The sequence below is a fragment of the Rhopalosiphum padi genome, chromosome 4 (genome assembly GCF_020882245.1).
Source record: "Rhopalosiphum padi isolate XX-2018 chromosome 4, ASM2088224v1, whole genome shotgun sequence".
Classification (NCBI taxonomy): Eukaryota; Metazoa; Arthropoda; class Insecta; order Hemiptera; family Aphididae; genus Rhopalosiphum; species Rhopalosiphum padi.
In genome coordinates this window covers 44793592-44819451 of record NC_083600.1, presented here as the reverse complement: position 1 = coordinate 44819451, position 25860 = coordinate 44793592, and the positions used below count along the sequence as shown (strand labels likewise).

The 25860-nt window shown below is 23.9% G+C and overlaps 1 protein-coding gene across 1 annotated transcript in view; it reads right to left on the bottom strand.

Moving 5' to 3' along the window:
- LOC132930089 (lachesin-like) overlaps window positions 1-23487 on the bottom strand; it is an 85424-nt gene extending 61937 nt beyond the window's left edge. The window contains exons 1-2 of the mRNA XM_060995758.1: window positions 23357-23487; window positions 1434-1532 (exon numbers count right to left, since the gene is read on the bottom strand). Of these exons, the coding sequence (XP_060851741.1) occupies window positions 1434-1473 (40 nt within the window). The 5' untranslated portion in view covers window positions 1474-1532; window positions 23357-23487. The remainder of the gene's footprint in view (window positions 1-1433; window positions 1533-23356) is intronic.
- Window positions 23488-25860: the final 2373 nt, after the last annotated feature.

Genomic DNA, 25860 nt, shown 5'->3' with positions numbered 1-25860 from the left:
AATAAATATTTTCAAAATATTTTTTTAGAAAATTAGGCATATTTTATTGTATTTATTGGAGCGCTTTTAGCCGAATATTTACGTTAGTATTCAAACTTTAGTCGGTCACAATTCATCAAATGATTTTTAAAAGAGGATTTACTATCTCCAAAACACTCGTTCAAACAACTTTAACGACTTTAAGGCGGTTTAACGATTGTCGAACATTTTATTATCTTCATAACGCACATAAGCTTGGCTCAATTTTACTACCCCCTCGACAAATTATATAAGTCGGCCCTACCCCATTAAAACATGTTATTTCATCACATTATTTCTGTTTACTATTGGAATTTAACGAATCACAACGACTCCATAAAAGTTGTTGCTTTAATATATAAAAATATATCATGATTGTAACACGTAAGCATGTAACTGTGAGATTTAGTCATTTAGCCCATAATCTAAGTATATTTAATATGACAGTGGAAAATTAAATATAAAGACCTGAATCAATAACATATCACTAAAAAAAAATATGTAAAATAAATTACTATTTTATATAATATATTAAACCTTATAACTGTATATTTTACTATTATTAATATTATTTATTTAAGAATATTATTTTATTACCATTAGTTTGAAAATGTTTACCTAATAAATAATTGTTAAATGATTTAATATTACGAGTTTTATATCATATTTTTGTAAATAGCTGCACTTAAATTAAATATTTCATTTTTTTCGATTAACTTGAACTAAAATTATTATATTTAAAAACTATAGATTCTTGTATAACGTTATAACTTATTTTAATGGTTTTCATTCTGAATAATTTATCACAATGACAACCTATGCCCAGAAACAATTTTGACATTAATTTAAATTAATGATATTGTTTGGAAATTTTTACAACTTTTATAAAGAAGACAAAAGTCAAACATCTAAGTTTTCACTCGAGCAAAATAAACATAACCAAACATTTGTCAGTTTACTTATATAATGTCATATGTTATATTACGTATAATTCACGCTACGTAAGGACCTATATAAAACATTAACTTTGAAGTAAAAATGAATAATTTTTGTTAACATATGATAAGAATTAAATTAAATAACTTTTAGATTAACTGAATAATTTTATATATTTTTTAGGTATAAATAAATCATTATAACTAATTATAAAATAATATAAACAAAAAATAAAAATAATTCGTTTAGTATTAAAATTAAAATGTTGACTTGAGAAAAACTGTTTTATTTGGATTTGGAAAATCATTAAGTATTATTATAATTTAATATCTCCAAGGATGCCATGCACAATTCAATACATATTATAATTATAAAACTTATTTTAAATGATATATAATTTAAAATATTACAAATGTTGTTTCAACCGTTATTGTGAATGTGGATAAGTAAAATAAATAGATTCATAAATAATGACTTACCGTTTAAAACAAACAATAGAATAACTGAGATCCAAAACATTTTTTTTTTTTTTGAACTCCAAATCCACTTGTTAGATTGTATGAATCAGGTAAATCATTCTGTAATAATAATATAATATATATGAAAGAAATATAGTAAACAAATAGGAACTGATAAAGTATAAAAACAAAAACTTATTAAAATATTATTGTACTATTAGTTAAAGTAATTAAATAAATACGAATTTTCATTTATAAACACTATAATTAATTTTATATATTGTACCATGTTATTTTGGTTAATTGATTTATAAATATAAATTAAATAAATATATCATTTTGTGCATTATTCGATATTAATTATATTTAAAATTATAAAACTTTTAAATAATAAAAGCTTCGTACTATGCACTTAATTGTGCATAATTGTGATTAATTTCTGATTAAGCTTAACAGTTGAAATATAATTATTTATATTGATTTTTAAATTTGTGTACTTATCGCCACTAAGGATAATTGAGTCGTAATAATACGTGTAAAAGATATGGAATAGTAAATGATTTAAAAATTATAGTAATTAATTAATATGAATATATTAAATAACATATTTTTGAGGTTGGTTTAAAGCATTTTAAGAACTTACGTAAGATAATACGTATTTAAATTTGTTTATGAAATGTTAAAATTAAACACAATGGTCTTACTTTACATATTTTGTCATAGTTTACAAAAAAGTGCATATTAATTGAAAATTTGTTTAAATATTAGTGCATTTTTCATATTATTCCAATTATAATATTTTTACATATATATTTATTAATTTTTCAACGTCGTATTTGAATAATAATTAATATTTTCTAATATAAATTATTTATATGTTTAAATACAATTTTATGAGTTTATTTTTTTTATTATTAATCGACTTTTCTATTGACAACTGTAAGATTAGAATTTTAATTACATCCAGATTTTATATTGTATAAAGAAATAAAAATTAGTACGTGTTTCGGAGTTTGTTTATCACAACGAGATCATTATTATTTCGTATCAGAATGCATCGTCGACCATTGTGTGTACCTATTTACATACACAATTTACTGGAGTTTTTTAATCACGTAATTCCTAGTTTGCTTGTTTAAAAATGCTTAAAATATCAAATAATTATCGTATGAACACAAAAAATATATTTTCTACTAATAAAATTATTTTATATTATTCAACCTATAAGTAACCAGAGTAGGTATTGATTTATTATCATACACTAATTAAAAACTTTTAATATTTGTGTCATTTTACTGAGTACTTTACACAATCATTTATATTTATTTTATTTTATTTATTTAACATTTTTAAATTCATTGAAAATTAACTCAGGTTTTTTTTTTAAATAAAAAAATTTTAACTGCATATTTATTAAACATTTGGTTAGTACCTAATCTCATTTTAATTTCAAATTTAAAAAACACTAATTATAGTATAGTTTATGATATTCTATGTTTTATAAGATGCATATGTATAATATGGTAGGTTCATAATTATGTCTACCGATATCGAGACCTACGTCATGATTGTATAACACTATAACCATTAAATCACTTTTTCAGTATCCTTAATTTGACAGTTTCTTTCTTTAACTCCTCAAAAAATCGTCTAACTTTTTACCTTTAAAAGCATATTATAACTCTTTTTTCTACTTTACATTTATCAATAAGTATATTATTGACTTCATCTGATAGCACTCACACTGTTGAATTGTTTTATTTGTCTTTTTTCGAAATTCGTAATCGAATTCTAACTTATTAATCCGTTATACTGTTTTAGTTCTATATCATCATTATTGTATCTTGTATAAAAAAAATTATTATTATACCTCACACTTTTCTATTTTATGGATTTTATCATTTTATGATTTATATTGATTTTATAACCTATTATAATATGTTTTATTTTTTTATTAATTGTTTTACTGTATTTTATGGCTTTCGATTGCTTATTAAATAAATATCATTATTATTATTATTATTAGTAGTAGTAGTAGTAGTAGTAGTAGTAGTAGTAGTAGTAGTAGTAGTAGTAGTAGTAGTAGTAGTAGTAGTAGTAGTAGTAGTAGTAGTAGTAGTAGTAGTTTCATTTTTACAAAGTTTGATTGTTTAAAAATATTTTTAATCAACACAAGAAACAAGTAAACTAAATATTTAAAGTACAAATTTATCTGATATATAATATAATTTAATAATTATAATTACCTAAATCATAACAAAATATTCCATTCTAAGACCCTAAGAGATACATATGTAAATTGTATCATTATAATAAATTAATATTATTTCCAAAGCATATGGGTTATAATATTATAATATAATATTGTAAATGTAATATATTATGTGGGGTTATAAGCGAATACTGAATGGCTAAGCTCCAATCATAAACTCCTTATTACATCGATGGTAATAGATTGATGTTAATTGAATCAAACATATAATTCTTAAAATACATTATTCTTCAATCAATTTTTTTTTTAATTGAAATGATTAACTTTACGACTAGAAACATTTAATTATTATCCCTATAGTAAATATAATATTGTAAACTATTCATTTATTATTGTGCGATTCAAATTTTAAATTAAATACTCAATTTAACTTGTGATATAAAAGTACATATAATAATATGATAAATAAACCGCCAGATTATACACTTTAAGTACACATTATCAAAAAATTATAAATAAAATCCACTTCAGAAAAGTTTAAAACTGCATTTTGCAATGATATTATGGCTAATTAGTAAAATTTCAGAACTTTTAAGACCACTGAGACCTTTACATATATTATCTTAACGACATACTTAATTCAATTATAATTATCCAATTATTTTTAACAAGTTCGTTTTTCATACCGTTCTTGTATTAATCGACAATATCCGATTTCCTACTCTCTTAATCTGCAATATGTATATTAAGAAATATTAAATGTATATATTAAATCATTAAATAAAAACAATGTAACCAATCTAACACACATAAGTATACGCAATTGTAAGTTTCTTTTAATTAAGTTTTTATAACAAATTAATAAGTACGTGTGTATAATATGTATCAATCAATTTTATGCTTGAACTAGTTAAAATATAAATTAAAACCAATATCTGTTATTGAAAAAATATGTAATATAACACCTTTGTCATTTCGGAAGTATCGTGAAGATGTTTTATTTCTACATAAATCACTAAACAGTAAAATAGTGTGTCCTTAATCATGAAGTGAATTTATTTCTCTTGTTTCACAAATTAATACAAGAATACTAATAATACTTAACTATATACAATTAAAAATATATATATTTCTCATTATTGTAATCAACATTTATTTAGCATTGATTTTTTTTTCTAGTTATGCTAAATTTTTAAGACCCAATATTTGTAGGTAATAACTACTAAGCTTATAATAATATAATTTAACGTTATATATTAAAATCGTGATCTTTGCCCTTAGAGCGTTAATATTTAAATAAATAAAAAACAATTACCAAAATAGCTGTGGACTATGCATTTTAAGATCTATAATTTTTAAATACAGCTAAAAAGTAATGAAAATATTGATCAATAAATAATTATTTATAAAATAAATAATATATATGTATATATATATATGTAATTGAGAAATTTTATATCCATCAATTTTTTTTAGATAGATTTTTATTAAAGGTTCTTATAATTTGGATAAAACAAAAAATTATTACATCATCAAAATGCTACTATAAAATATATTTTTACATATTTTAATACTATTAAATATTATTTAGGTACACAATACCTAAATAATTTTTTTTATGCTATTTTGTAACATATTCTTTAATTTTAAAACTTTTTTTTTATGTTATTTTTATCAATGATACTGTGCTTTTTTATTTATATTGTTAAATAAATACTTTAGTATTGATATTCCAATAAAATTAAACTGTATTTCCTTTTATCAGCCAATCAGTTATAATGAATACAGTTATAGATGTATTATACAAATACAAAAACAAAGAAATGACACAATTTTATTAAATTCCAATAATATAGTAATGTAATAACACCATTGCTAAAGGATTATAATATTTAAACTTAAATAAGTTTGGTAATATTTTGAATTGATTAGACTAATTTTATTTTATTTTGATAACATCTTACAGACCTAATTTTTTTTATTGATATTTTATATGCAAGTAACGAAAGAAAAAATACGTTTTTTTTCTTAAAATCGAAAACACGTATTGGTAGCTACGTCGATTTCAAATTCGTGATCAGAATACCGTAATTGTGACATTTCAAGAAAGAAAAAAAATCTTCTTTACATACGAGTATACGCTAGTCTTCAAAGATGCATGTATGTAAAGAAATTCTTAGTGGAACAGGAGAGAGAGGATTGAGTAAAAACACGTTGCTGAACTCGTCTAAAAATTGAAAAACGTATTAAATCGATTTCAATTCAATGTTAGAGGGTAGCTGCCCTTATAGCAAATATTCTAATGCGAAATAAAAGATACCCGAAGAAAATGTCAAATGCGTGGAGCACAAATCACAAAAAAAGTGTATATCTATATAATATATAGGTACATAATAGTTGGTAAAGTAAAGGATATAAAAATGTCATCTAAGAATTTATACGAACGATCAACAAATCATTAAGTATGGAAATAATGATGGGTGAAAAATCACAAAGCCGTCGTTTTATAGTTAATATTATAATTAGGTACATAACAATTTCATAATTAAATATGATATTTGCACAACCACAATAAAATATATTATTTTATATTAGTTATTTTTGAAAAAACGCATCTTTAGTTTGCAGAAATTATATCGATGAAATTCATAGTAATAATTATATTTCTATATATTATAGACTTTTTCAAGGGTAAGAAGCTATTATTCGAAATTCTCAAAATAAAATAAAACTTTTCTTTTAGATATTTAATTTTACTAATATTCATAAACAAAAATACCTAATGGTAATAATTCTTATTGAGTTATAAATTGTTCACATTAAAAAATAAACGCAAATTTAATATATATTACAAAATATGGATAAATTTTAGTTTATATTAATATACTGATTCTTTATCAAAATATTGTACAAGAGACGATTACAGTAAAATAAAAGCAAGGCGAGTATACGTGACTTGCGAATAAAAAATTATAACTTCTATGTTCATCATCAAAGAAACTTTCATCCCATAGTCAATAAATGTAATAGAATATAATTGATTTTACGAAAGATCGTATACATGTATGATATCATTTAAGTCCAGGATATGTTATTCCAATCACAATTAAAATATCCGAAATAATATTATTATCAACCCACATTTTTCCCCTGTGAAAAATAATTTTTTTTTATGACAAAATAACTAATAAATTAATTATTTTTTGTAATACATTTTATGAATATCCAATTCCATCAAAATTTGCATTTTCAATTTTTTTTACAAAAAAATGTTATACATATATTTTTAAGATTTGTAGGTTACTATAAGAACAACTAAAACTTTAAAGAGACATATAGTTAAATTCTTTTTTTCGTGACTTCGTGAGTAACCATTATATTGCATTAAAATTATATTTATTAAAATATACATATTATTATCGATTATTAAATTATTAATTAATAATTATTAAATTATTATTGAATCCATTGTCAATAGTAATAAAATGTTAACTGTATCAAAAATCTCGACAAACTATTTTTATTATGATCCCGTAACATTTAAGAACATTATAAAACAAACTGTTGAAAGATTAAATTACAAGGTCAGTGAAAATTTTCAAATGCAGTATTTTATCCTTGATTTCAAACATTAATTTAAAAAAATCAAAATTAAAAAATAAATTCCATAATCAACGTATGTGTATCGACCCATATAGTACAAGGTTAAGTCATTATACAATATTAGACAATATTTTGAAAAATAAATAAATTACAAGTATAAAATTATTATTTAATTATATTAGTAAATAATTAAAAATAAACTAGTATTTTTCAATTATTTTTGGCTGTCAAATTAAAGAAAAAATAATTATTACTCTTTATAAAAAGTTGATGTTTGCATTAGTGATCATAAATAATACCCAAAACCTAAGATTTTTTTTACACTTTATTTTTTTTTAACCTACATACAAACATATAAAATACACAAAATATTAATTTGATATTACTGATTTATAAAGTACTAATACTAATAAAAATATATTTATTACAAAAACGTTAATAACTAGGTATGTTGGCATTTTAATTTACAATGTTTCTTTAAGATAATTAAATTATAGGCATTTAAAATAGTAATATTATTACTTTGATAAAAGCAGACGTGGAAAACTTTTAAGTTGCTCATACTATTTATTATTTTAAAATAAATATGAATTATTTGGCTTGGGACGAAATTATTATTATTGTAGAAGAGGGTATAGTGTTGTGGGGTATCCCGTTTGTTTTGGCCGTGAAATATTATTTATTACTGCCCAGTGTCTGTGGCCACGTAATAACCCGTAGACGAATCCAATGGTTGCGAAAAAATTCTGTTCGGTTGCCAAAAAAAAAAAAAAACTAGGGGTAGAACAGGGTAGGTGAGCAAGGCGGGGTAAACAAAAACTCGGAATCAAAAACTTATATCTTTATAACCAAATTAAACTCTGGGCGCGCCCTGATTAAATTTTTTTTCTCAAAGCTCGGGACGTAATAAATATTGCACACAGCGCCGCCAAAACTAATGATAAGTAATAATAAAGAAATATATTAATAAATATATACATTTATAGTTCACACAAAAAGTTTAAAAAATGTGAACGGAGTTTTTCTTTGACAGGATTTTTCGCAAGCTTAAAGTATTCTACTGGAGCTATGCGATATTCCTCGCCAGCCTCGATCCAACTGTATTATATTAAGTTGTTATCGTTTTTTCATTTAACAAAGTTAAGCAACTTTTTTCTTTTGCGAAAAGGATGGCAAACACTATTGTCATGAACTTTTTCCTTTAAAATAGTTATCATAGGTCTTTATGAAGTCGTTGAATAAGATGATATCCGTTCAATACGATTATTTGAAGAGCGGCCAGAGACAAATGTAAATTTGTTGCAATGATAACCTCTATGAATATTATATCATTTATACCTAACAATATACCACTATGATGAATATACCGTAGTTTAGATTTATTAAACTCGATTGCACACTGGTGGTTTATGAAATGTTCGTGTTTTTTTAAATCTTATTAATTATTAGTTTAAACGATTTTTTTTGTGGATTCTCGCTCGTGTAACTCGTGTATAAATAAACTCGTCTCAAATTTACTTAATAAATACTGTGTCGCGGTCGTCGTAAAAGTGAATCGTAATCGAATTATTCTCATACCACGGAGTCATCGACACATTTTATTTTATATAATATTACCTATATATATATATCATTATACGTATCGAACTTAAAAAAAAAAACAATAAATAAAAACGTCTCTACTACGTTCTCACGCGCGCGTTCCAGGAATGATCTGCGACGGGCGAACTCCCGACGGACGCGATATGGCTGCGGGTAGTACCTATATATGTATAAAACACAAAACAACAAAATAGGTATAAACGAAGTTATACTTGTTAATTGAACATTGTTCGGCGACAATATATCAACGGCAAGCGTGACGGGGGCCTCTGCGGTGACGGCGGCGGCGGCATCGGTATTACAACGGTGGCGGCGTTCGATTCTTTTATATGCGCGTCGTGGAAGCAAGCCGCGAATTTTACGCACAGACCCTCGACAAATTGGAGGCGTATATCAAGTGCTCACCCGCGGGACTCGTCCATGAGGGCCACCAAAGATACGCCGCCGCCACACATCACGCGCGACGTCGAATGTGCAGCGTCGTCGGTGGATTTATTTTCCAAACCGGAGTCGATGTCCGAATGATATATTTACGAACGGTAATTGGACGGGAAAACGCCGAAATGTACGTAGCTGCTGTAGGTAATGCGTAAAAACCACGAGCCCGGGAAAACGACGGTCCGTCGGGACAATAAAAAGAAGAAAATTTACCGTCGTGTTTCTTCGCGTCGGCCTTATCCGGAGGTTATGTTATAACTACGTCAAGTTGATCTCGAATAACATTAAACAAAACAATATATTATATATTATAAACACTTATCCACGAAATATTTTCACTGTGATACTATCTGTATAACCCAACTTCACCCTGGAAATTGAATAAATATAAAACTCAACGCTGTATTATAATACGTGTATGTCGGTCTTAGTGTATATATCTACAGTTTACAAGAAAATTGTTGTTAGTGTATCCATACAATCTCTTAAGATTTTTTTGAAAATCGATAAAGTAAATGTTGAATATATATAAACTATAAACATATATGTATAATATGCATATTTCACATTATATAAGTCTTTTTAATTTCTATAACCAATAGCAACTCAATATATAAAAAAAAAAACTATTAAATTTTCTTGATCTAAAAATAAATTCCTGTGTGGACCACCCTATATATAGTTATCTATTTAGGTTGAGAAACAAAAAATTATAATCATTCTCTGATTTCCAAAAAATACGTATGCAAAATGTAATGTCCATTAGATAAAGTGGTTCCAAAAATTAGCGAGTATTAACAAACGCAAAACCTATTATATAATATAAAAAAGAAAGACTATTATCGTATATTTTAAGTGTGCATAGTAAAAACTGTATTTATGGACAGAAAATGGTGCCTTTGTATATTATAGATATTAATATAATTTTGATGATACCGAACTTTATAAATTTATAAATATTGCCAATACATATTTTCAAAGACTTAATAAAAATAACACAATTTTCTAGTAACAAATCAAAATCATCGCAAATACCTAATATTCCATTATTCGTCAGTTTTATTTTTAATACTTCGCAATAACTGTTATTTTCAACTAATTTTAAAAATTAAATATACAACATTTTTGAGTATATTTCGCACATAAAAAATGAAAATATCTTATAAGTAATACACAACTAGCATGTTAGTCAGAAGTAACCACGTATTAAGTATTCAAAAACCTTTTATTTTTGTAACTAGCTTTTTTTCGTTTGGGAGCTTATACTTTAGAAACGAATGATATTATTTTACATTAAAAATGTAAAATACTGAAATGAACCCATAACCAAAAGTAAAGTAAATTCTTATTTCAAAGGTGTATTTAAACTAAATATCTTATAAGGGGTGTTATACTAACATGATATGATATAATATCTAATAAATTCTTATTTAATTTGTATACATACCATATTTTATACAAACAAAAATAAAACTCAAAAACTCATTTTTTAAATTAACTAATATTTTCTACAATTGTATGATATCGCCGTTCCAAGCACATTTGAATTTGTATAATACAATTTAACAAAACAATATTATTCTACAGGATTTTTTTATCTTAGTAAAAAAAAAAAAAAAAGTAAGCTTTATAGAATATAGATACTTACATTTATTTTATGACAATGAATTGTTATTTTTTTTTATTATTATTATTATTATTGTTAACAGTTGAAATTATTCAACTTGCTTTGATTTACAATCATTGCTAATAAAAATCAAAACAGAATAGGAGATTTTTTTTATTTTTCATAGGAGGGGGCTAAACTTATCAGCTGAATAGAATAATTATTATTGACAATATCTTTGAATAATGAATATTTTTTTAATTTTGAATATCAATGAAGATTTTCTTTATGCGTTTAAAAATAATTCATGTTACCATTTATTTATGAGACGAAAAATAAAATTCTAGTCTCCAGAATAATAATACAAAATACCTTTGATAATATTGTCCAAAATATTATAAAATTAATATAAGTACTCATAATGCAATGTTATTTTGTATTAGGACCATACCTTATAGGAAAGTTAAGCTAAGTGATAATTAAATTTAAATAAGACTCGTTAAAATTTAACACGTATTAACAAACATGTAATTCTTATAATTTCCAAGCTACTTTGTATCTGCGAATTATAAATATGTAAATATATAATATATATTGATATATTATTTATAGATATGTATCAATTATTAAATACAGCTGTACTAATATTTATGTAAAACACATCAATAATACTTAATCATATATCATTATCTACTTAAAATTTGTTAAAACATTAAGTTATTTTAGTGAAATCTAATATTCATGTATAGTGATATTATGATATTTTATAACTATGAAAACAATGTATTAAGTAAATAATATCTGTTGTTCTTATACGTCATATACTTTTCATTATTTATTCTAAAAATTAAATTTATGTGCTACAATCATTATTTTTTCTAATAATACTGTTATTTTGGTCAGTAAAAATAGGATTGCTGTCTGTTGATTTATATAATTCTGCTAATTATACATTAAAATTCATACCAAATTAGTATGATACTTAATAATTTCTTAGAACTAAATTCTAGTAAAGCTGATTATATTTTTTTTCAAATACAAATATAAACATTTTAAATATGTAGAGCCATTAACTATACATACTATAAGCTGTAATAAAGTTATTTGTATTTGAGATAAAATGATAAATGTAAGCTCGACCAAATATCTATGAATCATTTTTTATCAGCATTTGAGATGGGATTTTATCTTCAAATCGAATATGTAATTAATACTGTTAAAAAAAACTTTTACCAATTTAAAACATTAAGAGAAATTCTCAATAATAATTAATTTAAGAGTAATGTATATAGCTTTCGTACATATTAAGTTATGGTTTAGTAATATGGAGTAACTCCATAGACCTATTATATGCATAAGCTTAATGTCACATTAAATCCATTATAGAGATTTATATTGAGAAAACAATATTATAGTTATCTTAATGCAAATTTATATGATAATTTTAATATTAAAAATATAATTAGTCTTTACAATTTCTATAATACTGAGTCGGTGGGAATATTGATGTTTATTAACCTAAATATCAGTATAACACATGACACATGATTGAAACATGGACTAAACCTTAAGGCATTTGTTCATAAACAAATGTTTAATGGAAAAATTATATTTTTAGTACTTATATATTAGTCTCCTAAGATGATTAAATATTGTTGTATCTACTTTTCAATGTAAAAGTTCATTTTTTAATTATGTAAATTATCTAGATTTAAGTAATTAAAAATTTAGTTTATTTTTCACGTTGCACAGAAATTGGTAATTTATCTAATTTTCTATTTTTATATTATTTGGTATTATTTTGAATTAAATATAATTTATCATAATATATAACTGTACTATTAACGTTTTGTTCTCTAATTCCAATCACAATCTTGCTATTTAAGACAGCTTCATAAAAATACGCATAATATATTTTCAATTAATATGCTTTTTACTTATTACTATTGTAACTGATGATGATTCAATAAATAATAAATATATGAATATAATAAACATAATTTTTATACATGTATTTATAATTTCAACGGAACTTCTTTAAATAACAATACAATTATTTAAAATGCTTGAAATGTGTTTACAACAGCTTATAAAGTAAATCAATACAAATATTATAATGTATTATATTTTTATTTTCGATATTTATAGCATTTGTATATATTATGTTCCAATTTGGAACTTAATACTGTTTTAACGATTCTAGATATAAATATTAAATAGACTAGTTATAGGAAAATATTGCCATAACAATGAATGACGGATAAAAAGTAGAAGTGAGATCAAAGAAACTCTGTGTAGAATGTCATGTCATTTGCAGAACAACGATAATATACAATAACAAAACTGGTACCTATACCTACGCATTTTAAAATGCAACGGTGAAAGCTTAGTGCAGTGTGCTAAGTAAGTAATTATAAATTGTAATAATCGACAACAATAATAATATATTTACAATACGAAGAAAGGAAGTACCATATACCGACCAATTAAATGTAATCGTTGAGACGTAAAAGTTACCAGACAATAAAATAACACATTAATTTCTAAAATAATAATAGAATCGTATAGATTATATTTAGATGAATGGTTTTTTTTATTTTGAATAGGTAAACAATTGTAAAAAACTAATAAGCTACAATTGAAAAATAATTATTATGTAAATGTTGTAAGTAGTTAGATATATAATTATCTATAATGTGTAAATTAATTATTGTTGTTATCTAATATAGATAATAAAAAACGGATTAATCGAGGGAATAATCAAGGAATTGTTTTAGTTTTCAACGCAACAAATTGAGTCACAAAGAACATAATAATAAATAATATAATATTTATATTGCAAACATAGGTGCATAATACACATAAAAATTTGGACAAATAAACAATATGCAACACTCCTTATAAGCATAGCTTGTATTGGGAGAGTAGAGTTTAGTTTATGAATTAGGTGTACATGGTATTATGTCACAGGAAGTTAAAAACAATATAATATTATTTAGTAACAGAATTACAAATAAGTAATAAAAATAATTCAAACAAATATAACATTTGTTCTGATATTACCAAAGTCTACTTTATACAAGAAAAATTTAAATTCCTTAGCACTTTTGAAGTTAAATAAATTAATATTCAATTTTTCACATACATTTGATCCTATCATTAGTGTACATTGCGAACCAAAAGTAGTATTACTACTTGAAACAATATTTATGTTGCATTTATATCTAGTATTATAATTATGTTTCACATTGGTCAATAAATGCCTATATTTATATACTAGTAGTAATACGATACATTAGTAAAAAATATTTTATCGAACTATTGTAAACCCAATTCATTAAAAATAAGCTTAGTACTAGAGGACTTTGGTGTGCTCAATAAAAATGGAATAATACTATTATTTGTGATTTTTAGTTTTTCAAGGTGTGTATTGTTTAAAACCATATATGATATATGTATTAAATAACATCAATCAGTTATAAAATTATTATAACTATTATAATAAAATGGGATACCATTTATAATATTTTTTTATTAATTAAACTATCTTCGTGACGACTGGAATCCCATTAACAGTACCATAAAATTGAAAATAATTTATGAAATATATATAGATATTCTAAATAAAATTTTGAAAGTCTATCTCATTTTTTGATGCACGTATGTTAGTATATCTGTTGAATATTCTAAGAATTAATCAATGGTCATGAACGCTTTAAAAAGGTTTGACAGATAATACGTCACAACCATTTACTGTCACTTAAATCGGAAAATTGTATACATTTTTTATTTCATAACGCACCTAGGAAAAAAATTCTTATGAGAAAATTTACGGAGAATTAATAATTAACAAAATCAAAACCATTAGCACTAAAAATGCAAATAAAATATAAATTGAACCCTTCTCTGATTTCCTAAGACTTAATATTATATAAATAAACAGTTTGTTATTGAATTTTATTTAATATAAAAACAAATTATTTTATAATTATTTAAAACACATTTTACGATATTTTATTTTACTTTTAGAAAATCAAATGAGAAACTGTTTTATACAAAAAGATTTGTCTCAATAAAGGAGAGTACAATTTCATCCTGTAATTATCTTACATATATTTAGAACCTATGTTCAGCTCTGTAATCTTACTCGTGTTTCCATTTTCACAGTCAACACCTAATAATTAGCTGACCACTAGACTGATAAAACAAACCATAAAACAACAGTCACCCTCTTTAATGATACAATTTTTGAAATATAAAACCTATATTTGGTTTAAGGTAAATTAGAAAATTATTATACATGTATATAAAAAAACAACAATGTAACTTTAAAACAAAATACCTCACGCATCATGTCGATTATCTGTTGAAAACTTTTTATGAAACTGTGCTACTTCTTTAGTCATGTTTTGAAGTTTGTTATTATTCTACAACAGAGTTCATAATATAGTTTAGCCATAATCCACAGTAAATCCCCATTTGAGGTAAACGATAATCTTGACCAAGCTAAAGACTTAGTTTGACAAAATGTCCGTTAAGTTTATTTTGAGGTTTAAACAGTGAAAATCATATACCTAACTACTTCAAACTTATAAAACTATGGATAGATAGTATAAAATATATAACGAGTTTGGCCACAGTAAAAATGAATACAATATTATAATAATATATAATGCACACAAACATTTTAATTATTTAAAATTCTGATTTTTCTAAATGCAGTTTAAAACCCTATATACATTATTTCATTTCAATTTATTATGAACTCTTAAAAATATATAAATTCTAAAATATTGTTATAAAATAATTTTACAAAAAAAAAATCCTTTTAATCAAAATTATTATGTGCATACAAAATAACTTCAAACACCAAAATATTCGAATAAGTAAAAAATAATTAATAAAATAAATAAATAAATAAAATATCATATTTAACAATTCACTCTGTAGTTTTTGATATATGGTGGTTCATTGGAAAAATAAAAATCATTGTGAAGATAGCTATTTGAAGAAATACTAAAAAATCAATTGCTTATGTTGAAAAAAAAAACGATTGGCAAAACAAAATCGAAAAAAACTGAATTTCAGATGATGTGTAACAATGGTTGAAAGGTAAAATGAAAATATCATTAGACAGTGGTTATTATTTCAACAAGTTTAGTGTACAATTCTAAAATAAAAAAAAACATAACAAGACAGGTTAAGGGTTTTTTTGTTTAGCTTTACCACCTCAAAATGACAAAAATTGACTTGTTTCCATTTTTTTCTTTTACTTATAGGCTATATCTAAAGTCTACCAATTACCAAACGTATCGGAAAATACCAGACAACAACTCGTTACTTCAAAACAAAATCATCTAATACAATTATTATAATGATATATTTTTTTTTACTGTCAATTTTTAGCTCAAGTCAAAGATAAATACAAAAAGTAATATATAAAATTGTGTAGACTTGTATTTAATTCCAATAATTGGCGTTGAGGCTCAAGTAATAACAATAATAAATTGCGTATATCACTTATAGTTGTGATGATAATTATATCAATAAATATCAATAGATTTTTTGAACATAATATACGTATAATTTATTAAACACTGAATACATCAAATAAATAATTATACTAATGTAAGAATATGTATGTAAAATATAAGGTGTATAGGAAATTATGTGATTATAATTTAAATCCACGCATTGAGCTAATTATTTAATGAAAACAGAATATATGCAAATAATCGGTACAAAGATATATGCATAAGTCGGTATATTAAAATAGTCTATCGTATTTTTGTATAATAATATTAGGATGCAATTTATATTAGTTTTAAGACAGTGTTAACTATTGATTAAATTAAGACTTACCAAAATAATCATAAATCAAATTATTATTAAAACACGAGAACTTTGATAGTTAGAATTTTAGATAATACCAAATTATCTGATAACTTTACATCAATTATTTGTATACGATTGAGGATATAAAACCTACTAGTCTTCTGATATGATATCTATTATTTCTACTTGTAATTAATGTTACCATAAAATAACCATAAGCAAATTTATTATGTCTTTCAAAGTTATGTGTACATAAATACTGAATACTATTCATTGTTTTTAGTTTATTGATCACAATTCTGTCAAGAAATAAAAATTATTTAATACACGCCGGTATAATACGTTCACAAATCAAAACTTTTATATCTATTTCATTCATACCATCGGATCTTCGAAACAAGAATTTACTCATTGTGAACAATGATAATCTCTTCAGATATTATTGTACTTAAGTAAAATTGTTCGTGAAAAACAAATCGTATAATACATTATTAAAAAATAACATCAAATTAACCAATCAGTGTTTATTATATTATATTAAAAAATTAAATCTCGTTTAAAAATATGCTGTATTATACAATGATATTTATTAAAAATTAAATTTACATAATTATATATTTGTAATTCATATTATATTATGTGCACTTTATCTATAAAGCCTATAGTATACTATTATAAAACTAATAGTTGATGCACAAATACACAACACAACTAGCTACTACATTTATGTTTAACTCAGATGTCTAAGATGATGGTCTTGCATTCCTTTGACAATATATAAATTTACATTATACATATTTATACCTAGTGATAAACTATAAAAAATATTATACTATACTTATTTGCAACAGCTGAAAATTAACAAATCGAAAATTTAAAGTTAAGTTCCTTTTAATTAAGTTAAATAACGAAATACTTTTTTAAAGATAAATGTTTACTTACATAATTTAACTTAGTTAAATGTTTGTCCATAATATGCAGTTTTTGATCAATTAAAATTAAGTAACTTTAATGTAACATTAAGTTAATTTTTTTTCTAATATAAACGCTTGCATTAAAATATATTTTGTTTTAAAAGTAGGCGCCAATAGTTGTTGTTAAATAATAAACAATAATAAAATAAACGAAAGTATTATTTTTAATTGTATATTATACATTTATTGTAAACAAATAACCGTTAGACTATCGAAGTGTTGAATGTACTATATTATTTTATTGATTTCAATAGCAATCAAATAAACATATATAAATATAAATCTATATGAATTGCCATAGAAAATTACAAACTCTTCAAAGCACATTAGTTTGAAATTTCTCAACAATAACATTACTAAATAGATCAGTTCAATATTTAAAGAAACGTTGGTGTTGTAATTTCTAAAAAAAAAATTAACCTAATTAAATCTGATAGTAGGGTTCTTCCGGAGGATAAGCTTTCTTTCAAATATATTTTCTGGTAATTACTCTAAAATGTTTAATTTTAAATAAAAATTGTTGTAGGTATACATATTTTTATTAAATTTGCTTAACATGCTTAATCGTGGATTTAAAAATAATAAGAAAAAATGTCACTATTATTTAATAAAGTAAAATTATTTCTTATTTTTTTTAACTTAAATTAACGAATTAAATAAATACATAATTAATTTGTCTAGCAATGTTTTTTTATAAGTATATGCTTATTTATGTATGTTTAAATTACGATTCAAAAATTATTAAAATAACACAATAGTAGCTCATACTCGTTAAAATATTATAAATTAAACTATAAGTCTTAGTAGTATAATGAATTACACTGGGCCAAACCACCTGATACTCGAAATTATACGTCTTCTCTCGAGGGGAGTCATCGAATGAAACGAACTGCACATTCACAACAAAAGCTCCGGAAAATATTATGTACATTTTTTCATAGTCCCAAACGTCTCGTAACATAGTGTTACCGGTGGTATTATATAGTAGGGATTTTCCTCTAGAATAGAACATAAATATATCGTATTCAGAGTTACTATCAACTAATCGACATACAATTTACAATTTTTTATCACAAATACAAATAAGAAACACGTCGAATAAATATTGACATAATAATAATAATACCTATGCATACAATATCGTAATATATTTTATAAGCTAACTGATAGATAAAGTGACTTTTTATAAATCGTGCAAAGGAAAAAACATAAATACAAAATACTCACACAAATATTATCAAAATACGCTTTGGATTATGAATAACAACTTAAACGATTTATTTTAATAATTTACTCGCATTTATAATTTAATATCGTACAACTAAAAAAATAATAAAATATCCCAAAAAATGCTGAAAAATCTTGGTAAAAATTGAATCAGTTCAGGCTTCAGGGCGAAAATCTAATTGTGTATAGTATACTCTAATAAAAACTTTTTTTTCAATTTTTTAAAAGAGTATACCAAAATTAGTTTTTTTATAAAATGGCACATATATTTAAAAGTATTAAATAAACAACAAATCGATAAAATGTATATGCTCGTTTTTTGAACAGCTATTTTTATTTCATTAAAAATTAATAATTCCAAATAAAAAAATAAAAAATTAGTATTTACTAATAAATTGCTAACAATATTTGATATATATTATTTTTCAGAAAACTGTTTTATATTAAAAATAGAAGTACGTTTAAAAAATACCATTATATCTAACTCTTAAAAATTAAAGACTTAGACATAGATCCTAGATTCCTATCCAACTATACCAAATAATTATTTAATAACAAAGATGAAATATGATTCTTGTTAAAAGATACATTATTATACTATCACACTAAATAGATATAAAGTGTTTTGATTTCATATGAGGTATATAATAATTAATAATATATATAAAAGTGTATTTTATTTTACTAAGAAAGTACCATTAACTCTTTATAACTCAAACTAATCTAATCATGATAACTTAAGTTTTTCCAGAAACTTTTAGTTTTATAATATATAAGATAAAACCTATACATAACCTATTAAACTATATCAAATAATTAAATAACTCAAAAAATACATAACGTGAATTTCTTTTTCTTGTTCCCCTTTAAATTCGAATTATTCGGGCAGACTTGTATTTATAACAAATATCAATAAGCACGATTTATATTCCAATTTCAAGTACTGAGATTAAGCGTAAAGAATAACCGTTGAACATAATACGCATGTGTTTTTTTCTTATTATTATGTAGTATTTTCAATGCATACAATAATAAATATGAATCACAATGGTCTGCCTTCAACATACAGTAAACGGTAGAATATTATGTTCAATGGCTACAATCGTGGAAATAATAAATATATACACATACAACATAGACTGATAGAATCAACGTATTCTCAGAAATGCAAATTTCACACACATATACACCCAACATCTCGTTTTAAACTAGGTAGATACAAAATGTATAAAGTGCTCAAATAATAATACGATCATTTACGAGATATTGAAATCAAAAATTATCAAATAACAACCAATCACTCCTCGTAAGTATACTATCCTTGATTAAACACGTATGACATAATATGACAGGTACTAAATATTCATAAAGATATAGTAATTAAATATTTCTGAAAATTATATCATTTTTGCACCGTTTTGATATCATATTATTAGGTCCATGTAGTGGTACGATCGTTACTAATTAAAACGTTTTAATATTTGAGTGCATCAAAATTAATATTTATACGACTAGTTTGTATCATAAATACAGAGTATAGTATGCGAATTAAATTAGAAAATCATGAACTGTAACAAACTAGGTAATTTAAAATTATAGGTATTAATGTACGTTTTTTTAATTTATGAGGTTAAATGTTTTAACGATTTATTTTTTTTATAATAATATAATAATACAATTATTTATTTATTAATGTTGATTCTTTTTTAGTCTTATATTCCTTAAAAATTATACTCGTACTCATTTTTTTATTTATTTTTTTAAACACTACATTTGCATTACTAAGTGTTATTTTCAAAATTTAACCGCTCAACCAAAATGTGTTAATATTTTTTCCACCCCAATGCTATTGAGTCTGTTTAAGGTACAAAAGAGCCGTAAACCAAGAATTTATCTTGTTATACCGTCGACATTGTATACACCCTCAGCCTTCTTATCATTGGTGCCGTATAATATTTTCACCAGACAGATAAGCCGTTCTATTGTCAAGCTCATTGCCCCAAATGACAAAAGGCAAGGAAAAGAAATAATATTAAAAAAAAGACACGTTACCCAACGTCAATGATGAGAAGCCTAAGTGGGTATATTTTTTTTCGTCTTTTATTGTTATTATTAGTTTACACATTTTTGTGGTTTCCAATGGTGACGTGAAAAACACAGACACAAAAGACACGCGGGGAAACACAAGTTTAACTCAAGGCTGGGAATTACTACAAAGACGGTGTCGACGGATTAAATTGAGTTTGTCCGTTGACACCACAACATCGGAAGAATGATGACATTTCAACATCGTTTTCTTCGGACGCCCCGAAAACGACGAGAATAATTCGGTAAGAAAAATCGCTTATCGCCGTTAGACCAGATGGGGTCCCCTACCCGCATAACAAATTATAATTGTTATTTGTCCCAGTTGAATGATTGTCTGTCCGATTTACCGGTTCAAACATTAAATTTAAAAAATCTCAACAAATATATCGATTATCGTCGACTATAGTGCTATAAAAACCTTTATAGTTCAAATTTAAATAAGCATTTTCCAAACGCTAAACCAAAATACAATTTACATTAATTTTCTATATAAGATAATATGTATGTTGACAATAATTAAATTGTAATTATAAAAAATAGTTTTACAAAATCCTATTAAAATTATGTTCATTTAATTAAAGAAAAAGAAAAAACTTCTTTCGTATTTAGATTTCTAATACTAATAGTTTATCCAGTTTATTAAAAAAAAGCTTACTCATATTATTTAAAACAAAAATATAAATATAGTACAAAAACATAATAAGATTAGAATTTATTAGCATAATGTGCATTTAAATGTAAAAATATAAATTGGTTATTTATATTATCTATATTTACAATATATAGACACAATAATAAATTATAATAGTTAACATTTATATGCTCATGCTCGAATCTGATAAATACAATATTATGAACGAACATTTAAAAATAAATTAATATAAATAATTATTTTTATAACATTTTGAGAATATTTACTTTAAAAAAGTAGTTACGATCTACATCTAGTTATCATTCAGCATATATATTACAAATAAGATTTCAGATTTTCGTCACTACCCTAAATAATAAAATTTGTTACTTACTGCAAAGTACAAAAAATAGAGAAACATTATTGCAATATCGCAGACCGCAGTACTCAGTATCTTTAATGAATCTTACTAAGAGATTTTTATTTTTTTTTTAAATATTAACTACAATTTAAATACATTATATATTTATATATATAATTTAATAAGGCCTAGTTCAAATTGTGTTTTTTTTAACTTTTAACGTATGAAAACAAGATATTTTTTTTATAAAATTTAGAATAAATATTTTACATGCTGAATATAATATTTATGTATATTATAAAACCATTTTAAGTTGTTCATAAATATTTTTGTACGTTAAAAAAAATTAATATTTTGTTGTTTTTATATAAACATTAAATAATTAAATGCTGGTGTTATGTTAAAATATTTTAATTGTATTGAATTTATCTTTTTAAATATAGATATATATATATATATTTTAAAACCTTGTACAAACAAACTTTCTGTAAATATTTATTAATGGATCTTGGGAATTCCATAACTAACTTAGATTTTACACAAAAATATATTATAATATAACGTTGTTATAAGTATACTATGAAGAATAATGAAATTATTTTGTTTATTATTTCTAGAACGTCACTTTATAATTTAAATAATAAGACATTTTTGTTATAACTATTCAACAAACGCTCATTTTTTTAATTTTCAATGCCAACAGAAAACAATTTACAACAATTGATAAATATTAATAGAGAATATAGTCATTTGAAATTTCGTATACGATCTACTGATGCTTTTTTATATTATATTATCTTGGATATAGGAAATGTATTTTATTTAAACAAGAAAAATTAAGAAAATGACTTTCCAAGCTATAAACTGAATATTACAGTAATTATTTTTATTTTTTATTATAGTAATAATATATTTTATATAATTTTTTTTTTTCTGAAATTATACTAAACATAACATAATATTACTTAACACAAACAACTGTTTTCTCAATTATATTGTTTGTTTCATATTTGAAAATGTTCATGATTGATGGTAGGTATAATATAATATTGTATACTATCTATCGGTCGATCTCTCTATAATTATCGCGATAAATTAGAGATAATTAAAAAACAAAATGACGCGGATTAATATTCGTACACATATTTTGATTAAGCCGCATAGATGACTGCATGGCTCCGTTAAAATAATGTTCTATGCGATATAACAATATGATATTATATTATTACTCGGTTTCGTAATCACTATATCGATACACGCAGTATAATAATATACCTATAATAAGAGTGTCGTCTATTTATTATCCACAACGCAAAGCCATCGTCGTATATGCGCATTGAAAAATACAATTCAAACGAGTACCATACCTCGAGATCTCCATGATTTGATATCCGCGCGACTTGGACCACGTGACGTGATAAAGATTCGGATAGCGGAGCGCATTACCGACTAGCACACTATTGCGACGGTCGGGCGTCACTGCGGGCGGTTATGTACAACTTGCCGCTGTGGCCATGTGACGACGGCGGAGCGAGCGCCGCCTACACGTAAACACGCCCTCGCGCCGCCAAAAACCCCCTCCTCCTGAGAACGAACGGAACAGTTGCATCCTGATGATACCTAAGATGAGACAAATTTAAAAATGTATTTATTTTATTTTTTTAATTTTTTTTTTTTAACATGTTTGATACAAAAAAAAAATTATGTATATATCATGTTAAGAATAAACTAATATAAAATTATGATCTATTACCATTTAAAAAAAAAAATTGCAGACCAAAATATATATTCTTTGCATAAACTTAACTCTTTATAATATTTGTGTTGTTAAAACTACGTATGCTGCTACCACCTTAACAAAATCTTTACTACATATAGATTATAGAGTTATCATTTTTACTGTAACGCATGGCACGTTATCGACTGTGATATGGACGTCAAACAAATTAAATTACTTAGTCACCCAGCATGGCATTACCAACAAGTTTACAAAATTATTATCAATAGTTGAATTACTTGCATCCCAAATCATAGGATGCAAACAACTTGTGAAAAATAAAATAATAACTTTGTTACCTGAGACGTAACTTAAGATAAAAATAAAAATAAAACATCCTTAAATGAAATATTTTTCAATTGTGTACATTGAACTTTAAAATGCAATGTTATGACATACGTAAAACCAACTTATTAATAAACTATAAATACTTAAATAAAGTCGCGAACATAGTAATACATCCCTAAGCAAACAAGTAATGTTGATTGTATGAATTAATTTTAAACGTATATATTTGTATATTTGTTTACATCAACAAAAATAATATGCTCATCATTTTATGTAATTTTCGACAAACAATATTATAAGAACTATAATAATTTTAAAATATCACACACGAATTTAAAAAGAAACCTTTATGCTGTAAAAATAACATCCCCTTCAAATTCCAAGATTTCTCCCTTAGTATAAGAAAATTGGACTTTTGGGTGTACTAGTCAAAGTTTTTCCTCTTATCATATAAATCGCCTAAGTTGATTCACCACAAAAAACATTCAGTATTAATTAGTATAAAAAATTTTTTAATAAAACCCAAAAACTGAAAACCAATTAATTAAACAATCTATTGTTAGAAATCTACTTACTATACTTACATATTTATTACTTACTCATACCACCCTCGCGTTTATAAATTTAATAAATATTTTTAACCTACTTAATTTATTTTTGTAAGTGTATTTGATATGTATCTATCATAGTTATTATAATCCATCGTTAAACGGATTAGTTTTTTAAGGTGTTATAGTTTTAAGAATTTGATTGATTAATAAGGTCCAAAAATATAAAAAAAAAAGTACAAGGAGCTTAAATATTACAAGCAAATTTTTTTTTTTCATAAAACTTTGACAGTTTAATTATAGGATATTATTTCATATTGCATTCCTTGACTTTGGGAAAAACATCGCTAAAATAATTAAAATACTCTCTTACTTAATAACTTTTTCCAATATATAAAAAATATACTTCAATGATAATGATTATAAACTTTTAAAATCCTCTTGGACAATTTAGTTATTTAAATGTTAATAATTCTTAGAAAATGTTATAAAAGGGTTTAAGTCATTTCAAAGAATAAAGCGATTATTTTTAGTTTATTTATTTAGTTTTGTTTTACTAAAGCTTTTAAGTATTTAGAATGTGTATTATGTACCACAACGATTTAACAGTTTCCAACATTATGTATCTATAGAATTTCTAATCATAATTCAAGATTTATCTATACCAACTTCATGAGTAATGCAAGTAAAGAATTTCTAACCTAAACAATTAAAATTTGAGTAAACACGTTTTAAATATTTGAATCAATAGTTTGTTGAAAATTTTAAAATAACATTCGATATAATCTTTAATTTATTTTTATTAAAAATGTATTTATAAAAATAGAATAATTTTAAATAAAATATATATATTATATTGATTTGAATAAAGCTAAGTTATTATTACGTGTCCAATTTGAAAATAAAGTTGCCATTTTGAATATATTTTTTTAGTAATAATATTTTAAATCTACGTTGGCCGGCGTGTTGTATAGGCAATTTATGTGCATCAATGTGTCGAGGTAGCTTTCGTATAAACAAAAATATCAATATGTCGTTGCGACGAAAATAACGTGCTAACATCTAGAGACTAGAAATGTATTTAATCATGCAACTGCAGTTTAATAGTGAGCAAATACCTATTGTAGAAGCTCGACGATAGCACAACGCACATTAGGAATATGTCATTGCTAATATCAATACTAATAAATAATAGCCATATGGGTCACTTTTTATAGATATAAAATTTCATTATAGCGACATTTTTACAAGACTAACT